This window comes from Delphinapterus leucas, chromosome 1, assembly GCF_059928025.1.
Source record: "Delphinapterus leucas isolate spDelLeu-1000000601 "Yukka" chromosome 1, BTC_Dleu_Yukka2, whole genome shotgun sequence".
Lineage (NCBI taxonomy): Eukaryota > Metazoa > Chordata > Mammalia > Artiodactyla > Monodontidae > Delphinapterus > Delphinapterus leucas.
The window spans coordinates 182582538-182606948 of NC_143129.1; the positions used below are offsets into that span (position 1 = coordinate 182582538).

Sequence of the window (24411 nt, forward strand, 5' to 3'; positions counted from 1 at the left end):
TAAGCTGGAATACAAATCAGATAAACGCTCAAAAAGGGGGCTGAACTGGGCACCCACAAAGACTTGCCTTTACTTGGACTTGGCAGACGAAACTATACAGAAAACCGCTGGTTTCAAGAGAATCTTTTATCTGTAGCCTGTCACCTAACCATTCTAGGCACCAGGGAGCCGCAAAGAAAACAGAAACAAAACCTCTCCCCGTTAATACTGTGTAGACATGACAAAGAGGCAGGAACTAAGAAAGGACAAGGTGGACGTGAAAACCACACGTAGGGATAAAATGAAGTTGAAATCTGTACATCAGGGAGACCGTGTGATGCAATTAGGGAAGCCAAGGTACAAAGTTAGGAAAGGACCAATCTGGTCAAGCCCCGGGGCAGATGAAGAATGATAACTCGAGTTTGCTGGGTAGGCAGCCAGTGCCAACCACAAACCATCACTGGGCTGTTTTCCCTGTTGATCTATAATTGGCGAGCCTGTGATAGAGCTACCAATTATCGTTAGACCCCCTGTATTTAGTTCACAGACAAAGGGAAGCAGGAGAGACCAGTTAGTAATGAGTAAGTAATGGCCACTAAAATACATCGTATTTTACTGAGCTGCTTTGGCAGGAAAAGCCATTCAGAAAATAAAAAGTGAAAGAATAAAATAAGCTAGAGAAACTCAATTTTCTTCTTCCTTCCTCCCAAAGCCACAGTTAGGATAAAATGAGGTTTGTGCAGGTTAATCCTTATGAGGTAAGAAAAAAATGATTAAATACATTAAAAAAATCAATTGCACATTAAACCAAATCCAGTAACTGCAAAAACAAACGCTGCAGCGTTCCTCCAACCGGTATTAGCTCTGCCGGTCTGGTCAGCAGGGGATACCCCACCAGCCAGAGCCCGCTGAGGTAAATGGAAGCTGAGCAGAGAGGAAGGGAGAAAAATGGAGCTGGGAGGGGCTGGGGAGGGGTGCGGAACCACAGACCTGGATTTCACTGGAATAAAGTTATTCCTAGACAGTACAAAGGAAGAAATAAAGTGTCTTATAAATGGGGCTCTGGAGACCAGGCTGAATTCTTCAAAAATCCAATAGAAATAACAATAATGATAATCATCATCGTTTGATAAACAGAAGTTATAAACCACTTTGCTGTCAAATGATCTGCCACTATTTCTAGTTATTTCTTCTGTTCATTAGCAGATTCTATTAAGCGCCATTTTTCAGAGAGACGACAGAGAGCAAGCTGGAGAGGTGAGGTTAGGAGGCGTGCCTTTGTCTCTGAGGAAAGCCACTCTCGGAGCCGGGATGGAAGCTCCCACCCTTCCCCAGCATGCTGGGGTCCTCAGGGTCCTCGGATGAAAGCCTGCAAGAAGGCAGAGCCCGGGAGCACTGGTCACCAGCTCCTCCCACGGTGGAGTCAGGACTGAGAAGTCTCAGCTAGTCCTAGATAAACCTCACAGGGCTGAAACGTCGCGGCCAATTTGCTTCTCCGTGTGTACTGCAAAACTCCGGTTCTGCTTGCAACCAGCCCTCCTCCTTTCTGTCCCCTGCTTCAGCCACACATCTGGAAGAGGACCTGAGAGTCAGGGCCACGGTGAAATATGAGCTTCTGGGATGGGGGTAGTCAGTCGTTCACTTCAGCAAGGCACAAGCTGGCCATATGCATCTTGGGCTCCAAAGGCTAAAAGGATTGGCAAATCCAGAGTTTCCTCCTTAATGTGCTTATGAAATGAGTCATTTAGAATTGAAGAGAAACCTCCATAAGCCCGGCTTAGGAGTGGGGGTGGGGAAGGTTAAGGCACATGCTGACAGGAAGGACAGATGATCAACCACATGACAGTGGTGTTCCCAACAGAATAAAGGCCCGTGTCCACAGGGGAAAGTTTCAAAACATCCAAACAGTATTAGAGTGGGTTATCAATGGCAACAAGTAAGATGTGACAAGATTTTACTCTCCTGAAGACATTCTCCTATCTTCAAAGCAAGTGACTTTTGCCGCCTTAATTCTGACAGTGAAGGATCTGTGGATGTTGATGGGGACAGAGATAAAGGATTTATCTGAGGGGGCAGAGAAAGCAGAGACGGAAGATCCTGAACACTGTGGTTTCTTATGTGGAGTCAAAAGCGGAGCGCTCAATTGTGGACCCTTCCCTCTGCCAGCAGGAGAGGGAACGATAAGCGGCTGCTGCCCCCTAGAAGCTACCAGGGACACAGCACCTTGCTCCACAGACAGAGATGAAAGATCCTATTATCTCGCCTCCATCCCGTAGCCTGTCATTAGTGAGGTACATGGGTGCAGAAACCTCCTCCAAGCACGAGGAGGCCCACATCACCTCTGATAAATTAATAGGTGCCTTTTCAACAGCTAAGATGCATACAAAAGACTCCAACCAGCCAGAGCGCATGAAGGCAGAGGCTTCAGAGGAAGCACAGGCTCACCAGGCAGCACCTGAACAAGCCACAGCCCTCTCCCAGACTTCTGTGCTCTGCGAGGCGGGCACGCTGCCCCTGCCTGCCCTCCCACCCTGCTCAAGTCTGACGGAGAGAAGAGCTCAGCAGTGCGGGCGTTAGGGTTTACATCCCAGCCCTGCCGCTGACTAGCTGTGGGAACCTGACTGCCCTGGGCTTGTTTCCTCACTGTAAACTGAGGAAGAGTGATCCTCGCCGGTTTGCTGGGATGAAACAAGATAACAAAAATAATGGAAACCAGCACAGAGGCCAGCACATCATACGGCAGAAGTCCTCCTGACCTATGTGATCAGAGCTAGCAATTGGTCAGTTAACTGAAAAATCAGTTAAAGCAGGGAATCATTAAAAATGGGGTCTTATCTACATACCTTAAACGTTTCACATTAACTTAAAACCTATAAACAAACCTGCAGTCATTTGCTAATCTTTTGATGTAGAGCCAAGACCTTCTCTTTGAGTGTGAGACCCACACACCGGAGTTCCCAGACGTCTTTCTTGCATAAACTTCACCCGTAACACACCCTTCACAATTTCTAAAGCAAAGCGAGCCCTTAAAAGACATTAGCAAAGCAAACTGAAGTACAGAATACTTCTAGATTGTTAGGATCTTCCCCACTCACACCTAAAAAGACAGCAATCTTTTTAGCAGTTTGCATTTACCAAAACATTCAGCTTAGTTTTCACAGAACCCTCTTTTTACATTTATGTTTACAACATTTATAGATCACTCTGCTCACATTATATTTCACCTGTTTATAGCATATTTAACAAAACTGCCTAATTCGCTAACAAATCAACTGGCCCACGGGTTCAAGACAAGCTGACGTCCTCCTGGTCTGCAGAAGGGGTGTGGGTGTGGATGTGACCAGCCAGGAGCTGCCCAGTCAAGAGCACCCGGCACCATGACAGTGAAGCAGTTTCTAATGAAAGCTCTTGACACTTTCTCAAAAATATGTATTTATTGGTGCTGCCACTTCATTTCACAAGAGATCTGATATGAGTCAAAGAAAAGGATACAGCAAACAGAAGGTATGAGGAAAGGGGAAAAAAACGATGTTTAATGAATGCTGTTTACTCTTCTGCTTCTCCATCAAAACCCATTTTCAGCAAACTGTGGAAAAACTAAACCATGTATATACGTATGATCAACTTGTGTGCCTGATTCTATCAGCATCTCCTCCCCTCCAAGCTGGAAAAGGCAGCCCTGCCCCTGAAGATGCTCTTGCCATGGCCTGACTGGACCACAGCGGACACACAGAGAAAGGCCTCTTGGTGCTACCCCAGGGCACCACCCCGCAGACTCTGTGAGCACAAGCAGGAGACCGGGGCCACCAGGGCCACCAAAGGCAAGAGGCCACAAAAGCGGCAGCACATCTTCTCCCTGACAGGGGCAATCTAGCCCCATCCAGGGGGGCCAGGAGACGGCTCCTGTCGGCCTCGGTGTCAGGGAGCACCCCACGCAGATTTACTTCAAGCATCACTCAGCGTCGGCCCCATCTCTAGACTGTGCAGACAAACTCATAATGGCAGAGAGAAGATTTGTGGAGCAACAGGCATAAATCTTGGTTATAACTACAAACCATAAAAGAAAGGAGAGCTGGGAGGGAAGGAGGGAGGGCCACAATCACGTCCTTCTCCAAAGCACCACTTTATCTTCCCGCAGCTTCTCAGCGCAGAGTGGGGTTAACTACAAGAGGGGATTTTGCAAACCCAAATTGGTCTGCATGGTTTGACAATGGGCTAAAATATTTTAAATTGAAATTACCCTCAAAAGCAGAGGGCACACGGCTGCCCTAAGTATGACATTCAGTGCTTCACAAACTGGGGTCTCGTAAGGGATTTGCTGAGTTTGCCACATGGAATACCCACCTTTAGGTCACACTTTAAAAGCACCTTTTGAGTAAAAATTCTTTCAGATAAGATAATGACTGATTTAAAACAACAGAAAAACATTTTCAGAAGGTCACCCTGCCCAAATAAGAGCTCTGTACATCCCACGCCCAGCCAACGCCTGGGCAGAACTCTGAGACTGTGTCTCCAGGACGAAAGGAAGAAAACGAAACCTCTTCTCAAAGAGGCTGGTGACAAGATGAAAAACCCAACTCCCCTGATCACTGTGGCTCTGAAAAAAGGCACTTGAGCGCTCAGCTCCCTGGTTCCCACTCCAGAATGAGGACACTGTTCAGTTATCCAATAGTCAGGGCCTCTGATTACAGAAACTACAGCAAGTATAAAGTATTACCACAAAAGCCAGAAACCCGAAATATAAACAAAGCTGAATAACAATCTCAAATTCCATTTCTCTAATTATTACTCCTAAGAGTTCCGATTCATCTAATAATTATTTGTAAAAGGATACCTTAAAACTGAAAAAACAACCTCTTCATTTACCTGAAGGAGGAAAGAACTGAAAGGGCACAGCCTCGTCTACTCAACAAACCTTCTCAGTCTGTAATAGGAAGGACAGAGTAGGAAGAGGCAGTAATGTCAAAATCAGTAAGTAGCCTAGAGACTACAGAGAAGCCACCCAGAGACGGAATGAGGCTTTTCTCAAGTTCATCCATTTCAGCATTTAGTTCTCTCCAGTTTCCTCCCCGCATCTGCAGGACAGGCGGGAATCTCAGGCACCCTCCCGACAAGGGGTGCCAATGTTAAAAGAGCAGCGTTTTCCACAGGTGATGAGAGGGGAGTGGGGAAGGAGGAAAGCCAACATTTCCTCCTACCTAGGTGCCCAGGCCTCCAGCCCAGCACCCGGAGTCTGGACACACGGCAGCATCCCAACGGAGGAGCACCACAAGCCCCACCCTCTGGCTGCTGACACTCGATTTAGGTTCCAAGTTCCTCACAGCAGCCGTGAGGGGTGCCTCCTGCCTTTGGTACCATAAGTACCAAATCTGCAGAGGATTCACGTTTTACAAGTAAATAAATCGAGCATATTTAGGATTATCCCTGTAGTATCACCCCCAGCCACTGCTTCTAGGCAGACCCTGAGTGGGAAACAAGAGGTGGAGATTACAGTTCACTTCAGCAAACCTAACTCTGCTACACCCACAGAAATCAACCACTACAGACCCTTTAAATAATAATGCTTAATACTTTAGATTTGCCATATTTATTTACTCTTCCTGGAAAAATGACAATTTCCTGAAATCTCCAAGTGTCTAGTTTTATTATCCCTGTGCTTGTAAAACACTTTCATGAATACACTATTAAAATCAATTTTATTTCCCCACCAAGTGCTTTGAATTTTGTAAAATAAATATATGTGTGTTACATGTTCTGGATATACACATACACACATATGTACGTGAGTATATACACAAAGAAATGGATTGAGCGTGGGAATGTCATTCTTCAGAAATGTTTTGGTGGGAAAAAAACATAAGAATCACCTATCCACAGTGAGCCCACCAACAAGTATACCCAAGTATCAATACTTGAACCACAAAAGATACAAATATAGGGGAGACTGTGCCAGAAGTACGTGTGAGAGGTCTCCAGGAGACAGGCAACCAGCCACGGCTCTCTTAAAGAGAAGCTCACAAACTAGCTCCCTGAATTCATCAAGATATTAATGGCCTTTTGATTACCAGCCTCTGGTTAACTGACTTAAAAACCAAAGAGGAAAACTTCGGTGTTCCAGGCATAAGGTGGATGAGCTCCCCAGAAGGGTGGAGATCAACCACGTGATGCAGGACCACCCCCTCCCCCCTCAAGGTTCTGTCTTAGCCTCAGGGAGAAACCTGAGGATACATGATACTTCCGTACTTCAGATATGTGAAACCTAAAAAAAAAAAAATTTAAAAATGGGGCTTCCCTGGTGGCGCAGTGGTTGACAGTCCGCTTGCCGATGCACTGTACACGGGTTCATGCCCTGGTCCGGGAAGATCCCACATGCCGCGGTGCGGCTGGGCCTGTGAGCCATGGCCGCTGAGCCTGCGCATCCGGAGCCTGTGCTCCGCAACGGGAGAGGCCACAACAGTGAGAGGCCTGCGTACCGCAAAAAAAAAAAAATGGTACTCAGGGGAGGGTGGGGGGAATGGGTGAAAATGGTCAAAAGGAACAAACTTCCAGTTATAGAATAAATGAGCCATGGGAATGCAATGTTTAAAAAAAAAAAGAATTCAGCATACTAAAAATATTAATCCTAGGGAACGTGATAAAGTAGAATTACCATCATCATTTATAAAGGTACATTAATTGTAGTTTGGGATTATTTTGGTAGAGGGATGCTGGGAAAAGGATAGAAACAAAAAACAAACAAAAAACAAAACCGAAACCTATACCTACAGGTTAGAGGAAGAGAAGATTCATCCATTAGAAAGAAGTTGGTGTCAAAGAGCAAAACGCTGAAATTTTAGTTTAGCCCAAATCCATAAGTGTTGTACAAAGTAGGTAAGCAACAGTATTGCTGAATATTGAGGAGCTTGTACTGAAACAAGGGAGCATATTTATTGCTGCTTCAAATACCCTAAACTCACATGACTAGAAGGACTCTCAAGACATTACTTAACCCCTGTTTCTGTATCCAAGCAAGAGAGGAACCGAGTTACTCCACGCAGACAACTGTCCACCCATTCTTACAGATCTATTGACTAGGCAGGACTTGATCCTGGCGGAGCAGTGCAGGGACCAACCCAGAACCTCTGTGACGGCCCGAGCACATGCCCACACAGGTGATGAGAAATCATGGGTCTGTGGGAAACTGACAGAAGGTTCTGAACAGGTCTGGGAGAAGCTAGAGGTCAGTACTCTGGAGCTTGCCCTGGGAGGCAAAGTTCAGAGAACAAAGTATAAAGAAAAAGTAATCAGCCGTTTTAACTCTGGCAAAGAGTTTTGTCATTAACAATCAGAGAATTTCAACTGGGAGTTTACAGAATTTATCAAAATGAGTCTGTTTACCAATCACCAGCCCTGAGGACACCATGACATTATAGAGCAATTATCCCACTAATGTGGCCAGAGTTGCTGGGTTGGTTCTTTTGGGAGCGGAGGAGGATTGAAGGGGTAAGAGAAGGTACGTGCAGTGTCCCTATGTGGCTGGAATCAAGACCAGGGGATGGCTATGAACACAAATGTGTCAGTTAGAGACCACAAGACCATACTTATCAACTCAAAATCACAAGCCAGTTTTTATAGCCCAGAGAGGACAGATATGAAAATCAGGCCCTCCTTCCCTAGCAAATAGAGCAAAACAATGATGCAGACACCCAAATACATCCACCGAACAATGAAACTTGCACTGTACTGACTAGACAGTAGAGCCTCTTTTGTTGTAACTCACTTTTTTAATAAAGGGAAAAATTCTTCCAAAGTGCTCATCTAGTTCTGAAAACAAAGAACAAGATTATTTGCCTTCAGCATCCCATGCTTAGCCTTTTTAGTGTAGAGAACAGGCAGCTTCCATTAAGAAATTTTGTGGAAAATATGCACCCCACTCAGTTAAAAACAAAACCAAAAATAACTGAGCATGGTGCTCCCTCAACACTGGACTATCCTATTCCTCCAAACCTGGCTTCAAGTTTCACAAAAACCATCCCTAAGCACCCCCTACCCCCAGAGAACTCTTCCTTCTCTGAATAATGAGGGCTCTCTTATACTCCCAGCCAGGCAATTCTGCACCAAATTATATACAATTTTGTACTGTTTGCTAAAATTATATACAGCCTTGTGCTGTTTGCTAATTGTTTCGCATGTAACAAATGCATTTTCTTCCCCAAATAAGATATATAAATTACTTGGGAAGAAGGCTTAGCTTTATTCTTCAATTGTCTGTTCCTGAGCACCCAGGAGACAGCTAACACACACGGCCTGAGGAATCTCCCCTGGGAAGGTGTGACTTGGGCTGAGTGCCTCAGGGCTTTCTGTGGGTGGGCGCTCCCATCCCATCACTTCTCTGGCACCCTATGACTCTCTCCGGCCTGCTGCCGGTTCACAGCAGCTCATCCTCTACCCCCGACCTACCACACAAGCCGTCACTAGCCCTCGGAGGCTTCTCTGCCTGGCACCCTCCCACTGCCACTCCCAAGACGCAGAAGTAGCTCACACAAGACCATACAGCTCGGCTGGTGCCCTCATTTAATCAGGCTGCTGCAAACGGCTGACCAAAAGCAATAAGGGCATGACTGAGAGACTGTGGGAGTTTAATATAAAAAAATTAATAAAAAAAAAAAGAGGGGAAGGAGAAAGGGTCTACCTTTTAATAGGGCCCTAATTACACAACTCATAGGATCAACCCAAATGAGATGGGAGTTTATTTCGGGGTTTTTTTTAATTATTGTTTTTATATATATATATAAATTGCTGCTATGTGTTTTCTTTCCTCCGAGCAATTATGCAGCAAGTACGTAAAGAGGGGAAAAAATATTAGTTAAATATAAGGTAATTGTAGAGCTGGCCTTGAGAGAATGAGTCTGAACTCTGGACGATCGCAGGCTACTAGGGTTTGAAGACTGCTCGGGGCCTCCCAGAAAAGAAAGAAATAAAAATACAACCAACCAACAAGCAGATGCAGAGTACAGCAGGAGAAGGCCAGTGCACAGAAACACTAGCAGAGCCAAGGGGCTGCAGGGCTCCAAGTACCCAGAAATCAGTGAGGCTGCCGATTGCCCAGGGCTCACTGCTAGAAAGAATGCCCAGAAGTTTATACAATCACACCCCAAAAGATGGTCCAGCCACTCTTCTGGTGATCAGTAGTTAAATCCGTAGATTAAAATGTAAAAAGAAGGCTTCCCTGGTGGCGCAGTGGTTGAGAGTCCACCTGCCGATGCAGGGGACACGGGTTCGTGCCCCGGTCCGGGAAGATCCCACATGCCGCAGAGCGGCTGGGCCCGTGAGCCATGGCCACTGAGCCTGCGCGTCTGGAGCCTGTGATCCGCAACGGGAGAGGCCACAACAGTGAGAGGCCCGCGTACAGAAAAAAAAAAAAAAAAATAGTATAAGCAGATAATGTTGGAAATGAGTATCACAAACCAAATTACTGACCAGGCAAAAATGGAACTCTCTCCCTTACCTGTTCTTCAAAGGCCACCTGAAGTGCCCTCACCCTGAGGAGCAGAATGGCTATTTCAGACAATCAAGCAGCTACTTGGTCAGGCCCAGCAACCTCGCTCCAGCTCAGCCTCCAAAGGTTTCAGGCATCCCACTAATTACCACTGATTCAAACAAGTAAAATGGTGCATCACCACACCTGGGGCAGATGCTTTCCATTCCAGAAAAGACCACGCTTTACTAAGGGGAGATCTCGCTAATCCCTGAGTGCCAGAAGAGGAATCAGAAGTTAGAGGTCACTTGTGGGCTGTCTCCACAGAGCACCTACTCCTAAAGGGGCACTACTAATGCAAAACTATAGGAGCATAAGGTTTCTTGAAACTCAGTATTTTAATTATTAGAAAATTATACTATATATCATGGCTTCTTACCAGCGGCTCTCGAGGCGCCACATTTTCACTTCCTGGATTAGAGCTTGGCTGCAAAGAAAAATAAAAACAAAAGTAAGATCGCAGTGCCACCCAATGGACATCTAAAAAACCAAAGGTGTGCCATTCTCGAGCAACACACACAAACTACTTCTCATATTTCTCACCAGTTTTCCATACTGCAGAGTGTTCTGTGGTGGGTTACCTGTAAGAAGCAGCCCGAAGAAGAGCCTGAATTTGCCAGTGAACACGAAGAGACTGTTTCTGGGTTTACTGTCACGGCACCTCAAGAAGGCTGCATTTAGCTTAGGAGGGCCCTGGCAGCTGAGGAGCAGGGGCTGGGGACCATCACAAAATCCGTAGCAATAGGAGAAGTCCACAAAAGCCTTTAAGTGAAAGCCAAACTTCCCTTTTGCCGTGTCTCCCCCGCTACTGACCAGCGAGAGCAGAGCAAAAGTGGAGAACCAGATTCAGCCACAAGGGGGCCCCAGTTGCCCACGCTCAGCATTTTCTCTGGGCATCTATTTGGAGCCAAGGAAGCAGCAAACTATGGACACTGGTTCCTATTTATCACCTGTCACTAAGGATACCAATCCCCAGTAGTAAAGAAAGCCGAGTTTAAATCCTTTTTGTAAATAAGCTAGTGACAAGCTGACAGATAAGCAGAGCAACCCACAGCCAGGCAGCGTGTGGCCCACTCGCCTGGCCCTAGTCTGTTTCCTTCTCTGGATCTCTCCCCTCACCCTCACACTTACCTTCAACCCTTGGCTGATCTGGCCAAAATTCAGAGAAAGGGAGAGAGAGAGACAGAGACAGACAGACTGGGAGGAAATCTACAAATCTCCAAAAGAAGGAAACAAGCAGCCTGAGAGAGTTATGATTAGTTTACTGTTACTGATGTTCAAACCAATTTCCAATTATCTACAGATAATATCCAGACAAATGAGCTAATCTGTGGGTCTCAGGAGCCAGCCTCCAAACTCCTCCCAGCTAGTCAGATGGCAAGTGCCAAGCCTCCTGGGAAAAAGGATAGAAGGTGGAAGAGGAGAAAGTCCAGTCCACAGAGGGTCCCCAAAGATTTCCTCATGCCCAATTGCTACCACACAGTGGGCACAGGGCCCAGTGACAAGGACTCTGCTGGAAGGACTCTATCTCCTCATTCAAAGTCCTGTCTCAAGAGCCCCTTCTTCTGCCAGGACAAGAAGGTCAGCCAGCATGAAACTAACTAGAAAGTCTCAGAGAACCTAAGCATGCTTTCCCTTCCTCCCTCCCCCACTGTCCCTCCCTCCTAAGGCTCCAGGCATCAGTAAGCTCATGCGTTCAGATCTCTAGTCCAGACACCTCTGAGTTCTACACCCAACTGCCTTCCTGCCTCCTCTTGGACTTAACAAAATCCCATAACAGATTCATAATCCTCTCCCTCCGCCACATTTGTACGCTTCCACTGTTCCCTGTCTGGGTGAATGTCACAACCCTCCACCAAAATACGCAAACTAGCATCCAAAAGGCCATCCCTGACAGCTCTTCCCCTCACTTGCCAGAGCAAGTCCTGCCAATACGCCTTCCTAAATATCCATGGAATCAATCATCCACTTCTCTCCATTTCTTCTGTCATCACTTAGGTCCAAGCTTCCAAAATCTCCTGCCTGGACCACTGCAATAGCCTTCTAATCAGCTCACGCACATCCACGCTGGCTCTCTTCTAATTCATTTTCCACACAGCAAACAGACTATCGCTTCAAAACGATAATCTGATCTCATCCACCAACCTGCCCCAGTAAACATCAACAACGCTAATACAGAAAAGCCTTCCCAGCTTGGCCACGCGTCTCCTCTGACTACATATTAGGTCTGCGTGGCACCACGAACCCCAGCTCTGCGCAGAACAGACATACTGGCCTTTGCTTCCTCTGTCAGTGGGACTTTACACCAGGTATTCCCTTCCTTCCCTCTGACAATCTGATTCATCCTTCAGATTTCAGTTAAGTCACTTCTCTGGGGAAGCATTCCTTCTCTGACAGCCATGACACGATCAAATCTCCCTAATATACACTCACACCGTATACCTCTCCTTCAAGGGCTGGGCAGAACTGCAACTTTAAGTGTGTGATATCCGATTGATGTTTGTGTCCCTCGCCAGACTATAAACTCCACATGGGCAGAAACTGTCTGTGTTTGCTCGTCACTGTATCCCTGGGGCCTAGGACAGTATCAGCCACAGATTAGGCCTTCCATAGATATTTGCTGAATGAATGAATGGTCAATAAAGAGCAGAACAGATTTGGTTTGAATGGGTTATATAAAGTTCATTACCTTCCTGAGGGCTTCCTTCACTCCATTTGGTAAATACTAAGTGCTAACATGTATTTAGCTCCTTCTTCATTTCATTCTCATAATAAATGTATGAAATTATTGCTGATGAGGAAACTGAGGCAAGGGAGGTTAAACAACTGGCCCATGATGACTCAGGTAGTAACTGGTACTAAGATGATGTGAGCCCTTCTACTTAATCAAAATAATCGAGTTTTGTTTAGACTACATTTTATTAAGCAACAACCTTAATACTACCCCATAAATAATAATGTAGGTTATTTGACTAGATGAAACAAACTAACACAAACAGCTTTAATATTTAGGAAGCCTGATTCTGATTTAAACCAAAACTTTCTTCCTGAGATACAACTAATCACTGAGGCATTATCTCCAAGGAACTTCCCTTAAAATTAGTTCATCCCCTGAATAGCTAATGTGTGCCAGAGGAAAAACTTTAAGCAATATACAGTACCAAGTAAGTCTCTTTCATCGTATACCCTTCTTTACCTTTCTAAACTGTGAGCCATGTAAATATATTCTGCTTTAAAAAATTAAATACTAAAAAAATTTAAAAGGAAGCTTCCCTTTCATCCCAACAGCCTCCTCTTCCTTGGGGACACAGCACTGATGCTGGCTCCTTATATATTCTTCCAGGGATATTCAAGGTGTATAAAAAGCACACATGTGTGTGCATATCCCCACCAAGGAATTTAAACAGCAACACTCTCCAAATTCTTCAAACCTCAGCTTCACAGAGCCTTCTGGGGTCTCAGCACACCAAAGCCCAACCTCCAAACTCAATCTCGGAGGCTGCTTAGAAATGAACAAGCATTTCCACACCCGTATTCCAACTCACGGTACTGTCTGAGGTCGGTTAGACCTTACTAGTGAACTCAGAGGACTTCTCGCCAATCTGGGAATTGCCCAATATGATTACATTCTAGATGATTCGCCAGCTCGTGTTGAAATACCTGTAATCTAAAATGGACCATCCCGATCTCCTGTCTGTGTCCTTTAGAAAACTATTTCTTCATGACCAAGACAGCCTTCATTCCTCTTTACTGCTCTGCACGTTGATTTCCTTGATAATACCATCTGAAATTCTTCATTATATAACTAGTTTATTATCTGTCTATCCTTTAAGTTCCTTGAAGGCAGGCACTTTACCACCTTAGTGAAGGCAGATCTTTAGCACTTAGAATGTCACTTGTACTCAATAAGTATGGGCTTAATTAATTTTTTTAATTAAAAAAATTAAACCAAAGGAACCACTTTATATACATAAGCCAAAATGAAGCAAGCAAAGGACCATAGCAGTGTCTTTCCCTGGAACATTTCACCTACAACAAACCACAAATCTGGCCACTCTCAAAGCAATGTCACGACCCAACGGTTCTCAACCCTGGGGCATAATCACCCCCACAGGGGCATTTAAAAATGTGTGGAGGTGTTTCTGGCTGTCACAGTGACCAGGGAGTCCCATCGGCGTTTAGAGGGCAGAGGCTTGGGAGGCTAAATGTCCTGCAATGGACACCATGAAAAACTATTCCATGCAAACACCAACAGGACCCCTGGGAGAATCCTGACCATTCCGCTTCCTCATGAGGCGGAGGAAGACAGACTCCCATCTTTTACATGATGCTGCTTCAAAAGAGGGCTAAGGGGGCTTCCCTGGTGGCGCAGTGGTTGAGAGTCCGCCTGCCGATGCAGGGCACACGGGTTCGTGCCCCGGTCCGGGAAGATCCCACATGCCGCGGAGCGGCTGGGCCCGTGAGCCATGGCCGCTGAGCCTGCACGTCCGGAGCCTGTGCTCCGCAACGGGAGAGGCCACAACAGTGAGAGGCCCGAGTACCGCAAAAAAAAAAAAAAAAGAGGGCAAAGGTCTGAGCGGGCAACTGCTTGTCAGAAGCTAAACTAAGCTCACACAGGTCCATGAGTCTCATCAGGCCAGCTTTTGTGAAAGTCCAATACTTCTCAAACACCTGCCCCTACATTGACCCCCTTTTAAGTGGTCAAGTCTATTTTCCAGCCTGAAACAAATCCCTACAAATTAAATTCCAACTTAATCCTGAAAACTCTTGACAGGGTGGTTTATGGTTTTAAAAATAATAATAGTAATAGTAAGGTTTAGAAATCACCAGCTGAGGATCCGCAGTCAGGATCCTCAGAGGCTGGAATGCAGAGAGCAGGCAGGGAGAAAAAGCATCAGAATGCTTTAAAAAATAAACAGGCAAACAAAAAAAGCCACAGTGGCAGGGAGAGAAATGTGTCAGTTTGGTAGAGGCAAAAGGCGCTCTCACTCCTGCTGTCCAGGCACTGACCTTCCCCAGCCAGGAGGTGTGCCCACGTGCTGACCTTGATGCACAGCAAAGTCAACTGCACACACAGCTCAGATCTGAGCAACCAGAAAAACACTCAGTTCTAGGAGCACTCATCCTATACCTGCCAGCAACTGTGTAGCTCTGGGTATGTCCTAGGCAAGATATGGCCTATAGTTCTTTGCTGGGAAGAATAAGATTCAATTCAACAAATGTTGTTGGAGAGGCACTGGTATAGTGGCAAGTGCATGACCTTTGGCATTAATAACTGAGGGGCTGTGGGTATACTGGTCAACCTCTCTGAACCTCAGCTCCTCATCTACGGGAATAATGGGAATAATACCAACACCCCACATTCAGGATGAGATGAGGATCATGAAAGTTATATCATTCTTCTGCTCAAAATGAACCAGTAGAGTCTGCCCTATGATGAAGTAATAGGGACCAGGTTTACCCTCCCACTGTAAACAACTAGAAAACTAAACAAAATAAATGACACCACTGTTTGTAGACACTGGACAGCAGGCAATACAGGACTTTGATTCCTGACAGAACAGAAACAAATGATAGGAGCCCTAAGACCACCCTGGCTTCTGCCAGATTTCTGCACATTTCAGACCAAGGACCCAGGACGGGGGCAGTGGTGGGAGGGGGGAATCCCAGCAGATCCCAGCAACAGATTGAGGAAACAGACTGGAGTTCAGGGAGGCTAAGTCAGCTGAAAGGTGCAGGACAGAGTTCCAGAGAGGAGGGAGCTTTGCAGAAAGGGAGCTCCAGAAATCTGCACAGAGGTTTCCTTAAGTCTGTACTGAATATTAAAATGTGTACATGCATAGAATGACACTCCACGAGACTGAAAAAAGACTGATGAAGAAGCTGCAAGCTGAACAGTTCCCAGAACCCTCATAGGTCTCACAAGTCCCAAGCACCAGAGTGAAGCATTCTCCCTGCTCGATCAGGGCATTCAGTAGAGACCTGGAAGGGCCACATCTTGGTGGGGGGCGGGGGGGGGGGTCAGATCACCCCTAGGATAAAAACGACCCTAGATCAGGACTTGAAAGAATCAGAATGAACCAAAAGTAACTTAATCACCCACCAGAACAAAACTCAACACTCTTTAAAGTAAGATCGCAATCCAGACCCTCAATGATGTAAAATTCACAGCACCCAGCACCTAATCAAAAATCTCAACATGTGTCGAGAAGCAGGAAACTGTGACCTATAATAATAAGAAAAATTAGAATAATTAGCAAACAAGAGCATTAAAACAGTGTCATAACTTTATTCAAGAATTTAACTCATTTAAAAAATACAAATATCAAATCATGTTGTACACCTGAAATTAACATAATGTGGTATGTCGAGTAAACCTCAATAAATAAAAAAGAATTTAAAGGAAAACATGATCATAGTAAGGAGAGAAATGTGAGGTATAAAAAGAAAATAGAACTTCCAGAGATGAAAAAACACGTCTGAAATAAAAATTTCACTGAATGGTAATGACAATAGGTTAGATACTGCAGAAAAAAAAAGTAAGTGCACTTGAAAACATAGGAACAGAAACTGAGCAAAATGAAGGACAGAGAGGGGGAAAAAAGACCAAAAAAAGAAAAATATTTGAAGAAATAATGGCTGAAAAATTTCCAAGTTTGATGAAAACTACAAACTCACAAAGAAGCTCAACACACTCCAAGCAGAACAAACACAAAAGTGACTAAGGTGCACCATAATCACGTGCTCAAAGTTCATGAAAAGGGGAAAATCCTTTAAGTAGCCAGAAAAAAATTAATCAAAATTAAGAATGACTTCAGACTTCTGATCAGCAACTGTGCAAACCAAAAAAAATACAATGGAACAGTATCTTCAGCTCTTCCTTGGCCTGCCTACAGAGGTGGCAGCCACCATGGCCGCCCTCAAACCCCTCGTGAAGCTCAAGATTGTCAAAAAGACCAAGAAGTTCAACCCACACCAGTCAGACTGATACGTCAAAATTAAGCGGAACTGGCAGAAATCCAGAGGCACTGTGCACAGGAAATTCAAGGGCCAGATCCTGATGCCCAACATTGGTTATGGGAGCAACAGGAAAACAAAGCTCATGCTGCCCAGTGGCTTCCGGAAGTTCCTGGTCCACAACTTCAAGGAGCTTGAAGGGCTGCTGATGTGAAACAAATCTTACTGTGCTGAGATTACTCCAAGAACTCAAAGCCACTGCGGAAAGAGCAGCCCCGCTGGCCATCAGAGTCGCCAATCCCAATGCCAGGCTGCACAGCAAAGAAAATGAATAGACAGATCATGTGCACATTGCGTTTGTGTTGAAAAAAAAAAAAACACATAAAAACTCAGCCATCTGAGATTTAAAAAAAAATAGTATCTTTAAAATGCCCACAGAGGGCGGGGGGGGGAGGGGGGGAGATACAACATGACTGTCAACCTAGAATTCTATATCCAATGAAAATATCTTTCAAAAATGAATACAAATTAAAGATTTTTTCAAAAGGAAAAAAAAAAGCTAGAATTTGCCAACAGTATACTTGTACCACAAGAAATGTTAAAACGCTCCAATTAAAAGGCAGAGATTGTCAGACTGGGTGGGGAGAAAATGCAAGATGGAGCTATAGGGCCTCCCTGGTGGCACAGTGGTTGAGAGTCCGCCTGCCGGTGCAGGGGACACGGGTTCGTGCCCCGGTCCGGGAAGATCCCACATGCCGCGGAGCGGCTGGGCCCATGAGCCATGGCTTCTGAGCCTGCACATCCGGAGCCTGTGCTCCGCAACAGGAGAGGCCACAACAGTGAGAGGCCCGCATACAGCAAAAAAAAAAAAAAAAGAAGAAGAAGTAAAAGATGGAGCTATATATTGCCGACAAGAAACCCATTTTAAAGAAAAAGACACACATAGCTAAAAGGCCAAAGGATGGAAAATGATATACCATGCAAACACTAATCATAAGAAAGCTGTAGTGGCAATATTAATCTCAGGCAACTTCAAACTAAAAGATATTACCAATGATAAACAAGGACATTTCCAAAATAAAGGAGTCAGTCAAGAAGACATAATAATCCTGTATAAGTATGCACACATAATAGTTTCAAAACACATAAAGTAAATCAGACCGAATTTAAAAGATAAAAAGACAAATCCATAGTTATAGTTGGGGATTTAAATAATCTTCTCACCTTAATCAAAAAGTCAGTAAGGATATAGAAGACCTAAATAATACTATCAACCAACATGGCCTAATAACATTCCCAGAACACTTCACCCAACAGCAGCAAAATATACATTACAGTTGACCCTTGAACAAGGGAGTGAGGGGGAGTGACCCACACACAGTCAAAAATCCACATATAACTTTACAGTTGACCCTCCATATCCAAGGTTCCCCATCCACAGACTCAACCAACTGCAAATAGTGTAGTAATGAAGAATGTATTTATTAAAGAAGCTTTTAAGTGGACCTGCACAGTTCAAATCTATATTGTTCAACGGTAAAATGTATTTTCAAGTTCATAAGGAAAATTCAACAAGACAGACCATAAAATAAATTTACAAGACTTGAAATCATATAGAAAATGTTCTCTGATCACAATGGGATTAAACTAGAAATCACAGAAAAAAATACGGAAAAATTTCAAATGTTTGGAAATTAAACAGACTTCTAAATAATCTATGGGTCAAAGAAGAAATTACAGGGGAAGTAAGAAAATATTCTGAACTGAATGACAATGAAAACACAACACATCTAAATTTGTGGAATGCAGCAAAAGCCGTGCTTAGAAGGAAGTTTACAGTTTTAGTTAGTGACTTTAGAAAAGAAGCTAGAAAAATAGAACAAATGAAACCCAAAGTAAATAGTAAGAAATAAAATTTAAAACTTACAAACAACAGAGGAAAATCAATGAAATAAAAACTGGTGTTCTGAAGAACACTAAAATTGATAAATCTGTATGCAGACTGATCAATTAAAACAGACATTAATTTCCAACATTAGGAATGAAAAAGGGGAAATCTCTGCGTATTTTATATACATTTAAAAGATAAGGGAGGGACTTCCCTGGTGGCGCAGCGGTTAAGAATCTGCCTGCCAACACAGGGGACACGGGTTCAAGTCCTGGACCAGTAACATCCCACATGCCACGGAGCAACTAGGCCTGTGTGCCACAACTACTGAGCCTGCACTCTAGAGCCCACGAGCCACTACTGAGCCCATGTGCCTCAACTACTGAAGCTCGCACACCTAGAGCCTGGAACAAAGAAAAGCCACCACAATGAGAAGCCCACACACCGCAACAAAGAGTAGCCCCTGCTCGCTGCAACTAGAGAGAAAGCCAACGTGCAGCAACGAAGACCCAACACAGCCATAAGATAAATAAATTTAAAAAATTTTTTAAAAGATAAGGGAATATTATGAAAAACCTTACAAACAAATTTGACAACTGCAAATGACTGCAAATTCCTTGAGACACAATATGCCAAAGCTGACCCTAGGAAAAAAACAGAAAAGCTTAATAGCCTTATATCTGTTTTTAAAATATATAACTAATAATTTAAAACATAATTTTAAAATACTTAATTTAAAAAGAAATTAAGGGACTTCCCTGGAGATCCAGTGAGTATGACTCCATGCTCCCAATGAAGGGGGCCCAGGTTCAATTCCTGGCCGGGGAACTAGATCCTGCATGCATGCCGCAACTAAGAAGTCCACATGCTGTAACTAAGACCTGGTGCAGCCAAAATAAATAAATAAATAGTAAAAAGAAATTAAGTTTACAACTAAAATTTTAAAAGAAAACTCTAGACCCAGGTGGCTTCGCTGGTGAATTCTATCAAACATTTAAGAAAATAATAATAGCTGTCTTATAATAAACTATTTCAGAAAGTATAATAGAAAAAAAAGGTCGGGGGGTGGGGGCTCCCTGGTGGCCTAGTGGCTAGGATTCCGGGCTTTCACTGCCGTGGCCCGGGTTCAATCCCTGGGCTGGGAACTGAGATCCTGTAAGATGCGTGGCGCAGCCAAAAAAAAGGTAAAAATTCCCAATTCATTCTGATAGGCCAGCATTACCTTGACAACAAAACTAGACATAGATTTCACACACACAAGCTATAAGTCAATATCCCTCATAAACATAAATGTGAAAATCCTTAACAAAATATTGCCAAATCAAATCCAGCATTATATATCAATAAAAAGGGTAATATATCATGACCAAGTGGAATTTATCCAACAAATGCAAGAGTGGTTTAACATTTGAAAAATCAATCAACGTAACTCACATATTAACAGAATAAAGGAAGAAAACAATAGAATCAACTCGACAGACAGCAAAAAGAGCACCTGACAACATTCAAAACACATATGATTAAAAAAAACTAAGCAAAGTAAAAATAAAGGGGACCTTCAAAAAAACCTATGGTTGGGACTTTCCTGGTGGTGAAGTGGTTAAGAATCCGCCTGCCAACGCAGGGGACATGGGTTTGATCCCTGGTCTGGCAAAGGCCCACATGCCGCAGAGCAACTAAGCCCGTGCGCCACAGCTACTGAGCCTGAGCTCTAGAGCCCGCGCACCGCAACTATTGAGCCCACATGCTGCTACTGAATGCCGTGCACCTAGAAGAGTCCGTGCTCCACAACAAGAAAAGCCACTGCAATGAGAAGCCTGTGCACCACAACAAAGAGTAGCCCCAGCTCACCACAGCTAGATAAAGCCCGTGCACAGCAATGAAGACCCAACACAGCCAAAAATAAAAAATTTTTTAAATTTAGAAATTGAAAAACCTATAGCTAACATCATATTTAAACATGAAAGATTGAGTGCATTTTCCCTAAGATCAGGAATAAGGCAAGAATGTCTACTCCCAATATTTCTTTTAACATTGTACTAAAAGTCCTGCACAGTGCAATAAAGCAAGAAAAAAAAGGGCATACAAATTGGAAAGCAAGAAGTAAAGTTGTCTTTACTTGCAGATGACATAATCATCTACAGAGAAACAAGGAATCTACCCAAAAAACTATTAGAATTACAAATGAGCTTAACAAGGCTGCAGATATAAGGCCAACACACAAACTCAATTTTATTTCTGTACACTAACACTGAACAATTAAAAATGAAATTTAAACATTAAATACAAAAAAATGAATTATTTAGAGAGAAATTTAACAGAATGTGTACATGACCTACACGCTTAAAACTATAAAATACTACTAAGGAAAATCAAAGACCTAAATGGAGGGGCTTCCCTGGTGGCGCAGTGGTTGAGAGTCCGCCTGCTGATGCGGGGAACGCGGGTTCGTGCCCCAGTCCGGGAGAATCCCACACGCCACGGAGCGGCTAGGCCCGTGAGCCATGGCCGCTGAGCCTGCGCGTCAGAGCCTGTGCTCCGCAACGGGAAAGGCCACAACAGTGAGAGGCCCGCATACCACAAAAAAAAAAAAAAAAAAAAGACCTAAATGGAGACATATATCATTTTACAAAATTAGAGGATCAATATTGTTAAGATGGCAATTCTCCCCGAAACTGATCTATAGATTCCACACAATCCCAGTAAAAATCCCAGCAAGCTTTTTTGTAAGAACTGATAAACTGATTCTAAAATTTATATAGAGATGCAATGGACCAAAGCTAGAACAATTTTGAAAAAGAATAAAGTCAGAACACTTTACACTACCTGATTTCAAGATTTACTATAAAGCTACAGCATTCAAGATAGTACGATTGACCCTTGAACAACACAGTGGTTAGGGGGGCTGACCCTCCACACAGTCAAAAATCCACATGTAACTTTACAGTTAGCCCTCCATATCTATGGATTCAACCAACCATGAATTGTGTAGTACTGTAATATGTATTTGTTGAAAAAGAAATCCAAGTATAAGTGGACCCAGGCAGTTCAAACTCCTGTTGTTCAAGAGTCAACTGTATTTCCTTCACATTAGGAGAAACATAGATAAATGGAACAGAAGAGAGTCCAGAAATTAACCTATTATATACAATTTTTTTTATTTTTGACAAAGATGACAAGATAATTCAATGGAGAAAGGGTAATATGTTCAACAAATGATGCTGGAACAACTGATATCCATATGGGGAAAAAAAAAATTAACCTCAGCCTTTACCAATAAGCACATGAAAAGAGCTGCTTAATGTTATTTGTCAACACAGAAATGCAAATTAAAAGCACAGTGAAATACCACTACATACTCACTAGAATGGCTAAAATTAAAACAGACAGACAATACCAAGGGTTGATATGGGTGTGGGGCAACTGGAATGCTCATACACTGCTGGTGGAATGAAAAATAGTACAACTTTGCAAAACACGTAAGCAATTTATTATAGAACTAAACATACACTTAGCATGTGACCCAGTAAATACACTCATAGGTATTTACCAAGAAAAATGAAAACATATGTATTCACAAACACACTTGAATATTTATAGTAGCCCCAAACTAGAACCAATCATGTGGGGGAAAGACTCTAATGTGACCGCCATGATCCCCACCTCCTGGTATTCATTCCCTTGTGTTGTCCCCTTGAGTGTGGGCAGGAACTATGACTTGCTTCTGGCCAACAGAGTACAGTAACAGTGACAGAATGCATGTAATTACATGCATGTGGTTACAATATCTTAAGACTGTAATGTCCACTTGCCTTTGAGGAAACAAGTGGCCATCCTGGGAAGACCCATGTGGCAAGAAACTGAGGGCAGGTCCTGGGTGACAGCCAGTCACAAAGAGAGGTCCTCAGTCTGAAGTCCATAAGGAACTAAATGCTGTCAATAAGCACATGAGCTAGGAAGCAGATCCTTCCCCAGTCAGGACTCCGATGAGATCACAGCCCTGGCAGACACCTTGACTGCTGCCTTGTGAGACTCAGCTGAACTGTGTCCTGACTCCTGACCCACAGAAACTGTGAGACAATAAACATGTGCTGCGTTAAGCTGCTAAATTTATAATAACACTGTTATGCAATAGGTAATTAATATAATCCAAATCCATCAAGTGGTGAACAGATCAACAAACTGTGGTATAGCTATACAATGGAATACTACCCACTAATAAAAAGTAATGAATTACTGAGACATACAATATAAATTTCACAAACATTATTATGAGCAAAAGTGAGACACAAAAGAATATTTACATTATGAATACATTCGTATGTAATCCTAGGAGAGACAAATATAATCTATAGTGATAAAAAGCAGTTCAGATTTCCTGAGGCCAAAGGCTAGGATTTACTGGGAAGCAAGGTAAGGGAACATTCAGGAATACTGGAATTGTTTTGATGTTGATTGTGGTGGTGGTTACACAGGTATATACATTTGTCAAAACTGACCACAACACATCTATTGGAATGCCACAGTAAAGCTTTTGGCCACAAAGACTTGGTCACTCAAAAAGCTATTAATCTATGGATTTTAAGTTAGGATAGGGGCAGCTTTGGGGGATCGGCTAGTAATGGGAGGGACGCCAAGGAGGCTTCTGAGGTCCCAGTAACGCTTGATTTCTTGATCTGAGTACTGGTTACACAAGTGTGTGCTCACTCCGTGAAAATTCACCAAGCTGGACACATAATTGGTGTAATTTCTGGGTGTATGTTAAACAGCAGTAAAAAGTTTTTAAAAAATTTTAAAGGCTAGGGAGTCATTCTAAATTAAAGCATACTAAAGAGACAAATCAATGCACTCCCTATTTCTTCATTGGATCCTGATTGTTTTTTTAAATTGGAGAATTTTGAATGTGGTATTAGTATATAATATTTTATCAATACCAAACTCCTTGTGTGATAATGGTATTATGGTTATGTAGGAGAATAACCTTACTCTTATGAGAGACAAGATGAAGTATTCTAGGATGAAATATCATGACGTCTGTAACTTACTATCAAATCCTTCAAAAATATACATAAAGAGACTGAGATAAAGCTAATTCAGCAAAATGTAAACAGTGTATCTTGGTGAAGTTTTTATGGGAGTTTTACAGGAGTTCTCTGTATTATTCTTTCAACTTTCCTATAAGTTGGAAACTTTTCAAAATAAAGAGTGAGGGGAAAAATGTCTTGTTTGAACAACTGTTATTCAAGAGTTCAATAATCTTCCAAAACTGCGTACAGAAACTTGGAGAAGGAAACCAACATTCACTGAGCACTTAATATGCACCACACACTCTTAAATCTGTGGCTTCGGTCAACCCTCAAATGGGATTATTATTACTCCCATTTTACAGAGAAGAAAACTGAGGTTCAGAGAGGTAGAGTGACAAGTCCAATAGTAAGTGAGTGCTGGAGTTCAAAGCAAAGTCTGTCAGGATACAAGGCCATGCTCTTCCACTCCGTAACATCTTTGCTGTACTCTTCTCCCTTCCCTGCCTCTGTGTTTTCTCAGTCCAAAATTTATTATATCCAGTGAACCTGAACAGATTAGAAATCTATGTTCCGTAATAATTCTCAATATTCAACAACCATTAAACAATCAGATTGAACCATGCTTCTGCCCTTCACTAAAGACAGAAAAACTGATGGGAAAGTACAAAAATAGGGATGACATTTCCCGTTCCTATGGGCCATAACATGTACAGACTAGAAGGGACTTTGATAAGAGATTAGCCATACAAAACCAAGTAATGTGGAGTAAACAGGATAAGCAATAAATGCAATTCCAACAGACTGTTTTGAAGACAGCCTAAAAAGACTATACCATTATGAAAACGAAAGTATATCGCTGAAATCTAAAAGGCACAAAGGACAGCTAGGATAAACACCGGCATTCAGCGTGTTCCTTTAAATTTCAAGGAAATTACTTCCGAGCAAATTAAAAGCCAACCTTAGTGGACTGGTGGTCAACATATGAAATTTCATATCCCAAAAAATGTTTTAATAGGGATTGAGAAAAGGCTTAGATGGTTTGT

At 43.2% G+C, this 24411-nt stretch overlaps 1 protein-coding gene and 1 pseudogene across 6 annotated transcripts in view; one reads left to right on the plus strand and one right to left on the minus strand.

The window, feature by feature from the left end:
- Nucleotides 1-24411, minus strand: part of PEX14 (peroxisomal biogenesis factor 14) — a 144990-nt gene that overhangs the window by 117842 nt on the left and 2737 nt on the right. For 3 of the 6 annotated variants that reach the window (XM_089901567.1, XM_022598757.2, XM_089901588.1), the window contains exon 2: nucleotides 9876-9923. In XM_089901567.1, the coding sequence (XP_089757693.1) occupies nucleotides 9876-9923 (48 nt within the window). Of the gene's footprint in view, nucleotides 1-9875; nucleotides 9924-10077; nucleotides 10187-15599; nucleotides 15723-24411 lie in introns of those variants that run through there. The other 3 variants (XM_022598760.3, XM_089901576.1, XM_022598761.2) reach the window with 2 other exon arrangements.
- Nucleotides 15512-16788, plus strand: LOC111187276 (large ribosomal subunit protein eL32 pseudogene; annotated as a pseudogene).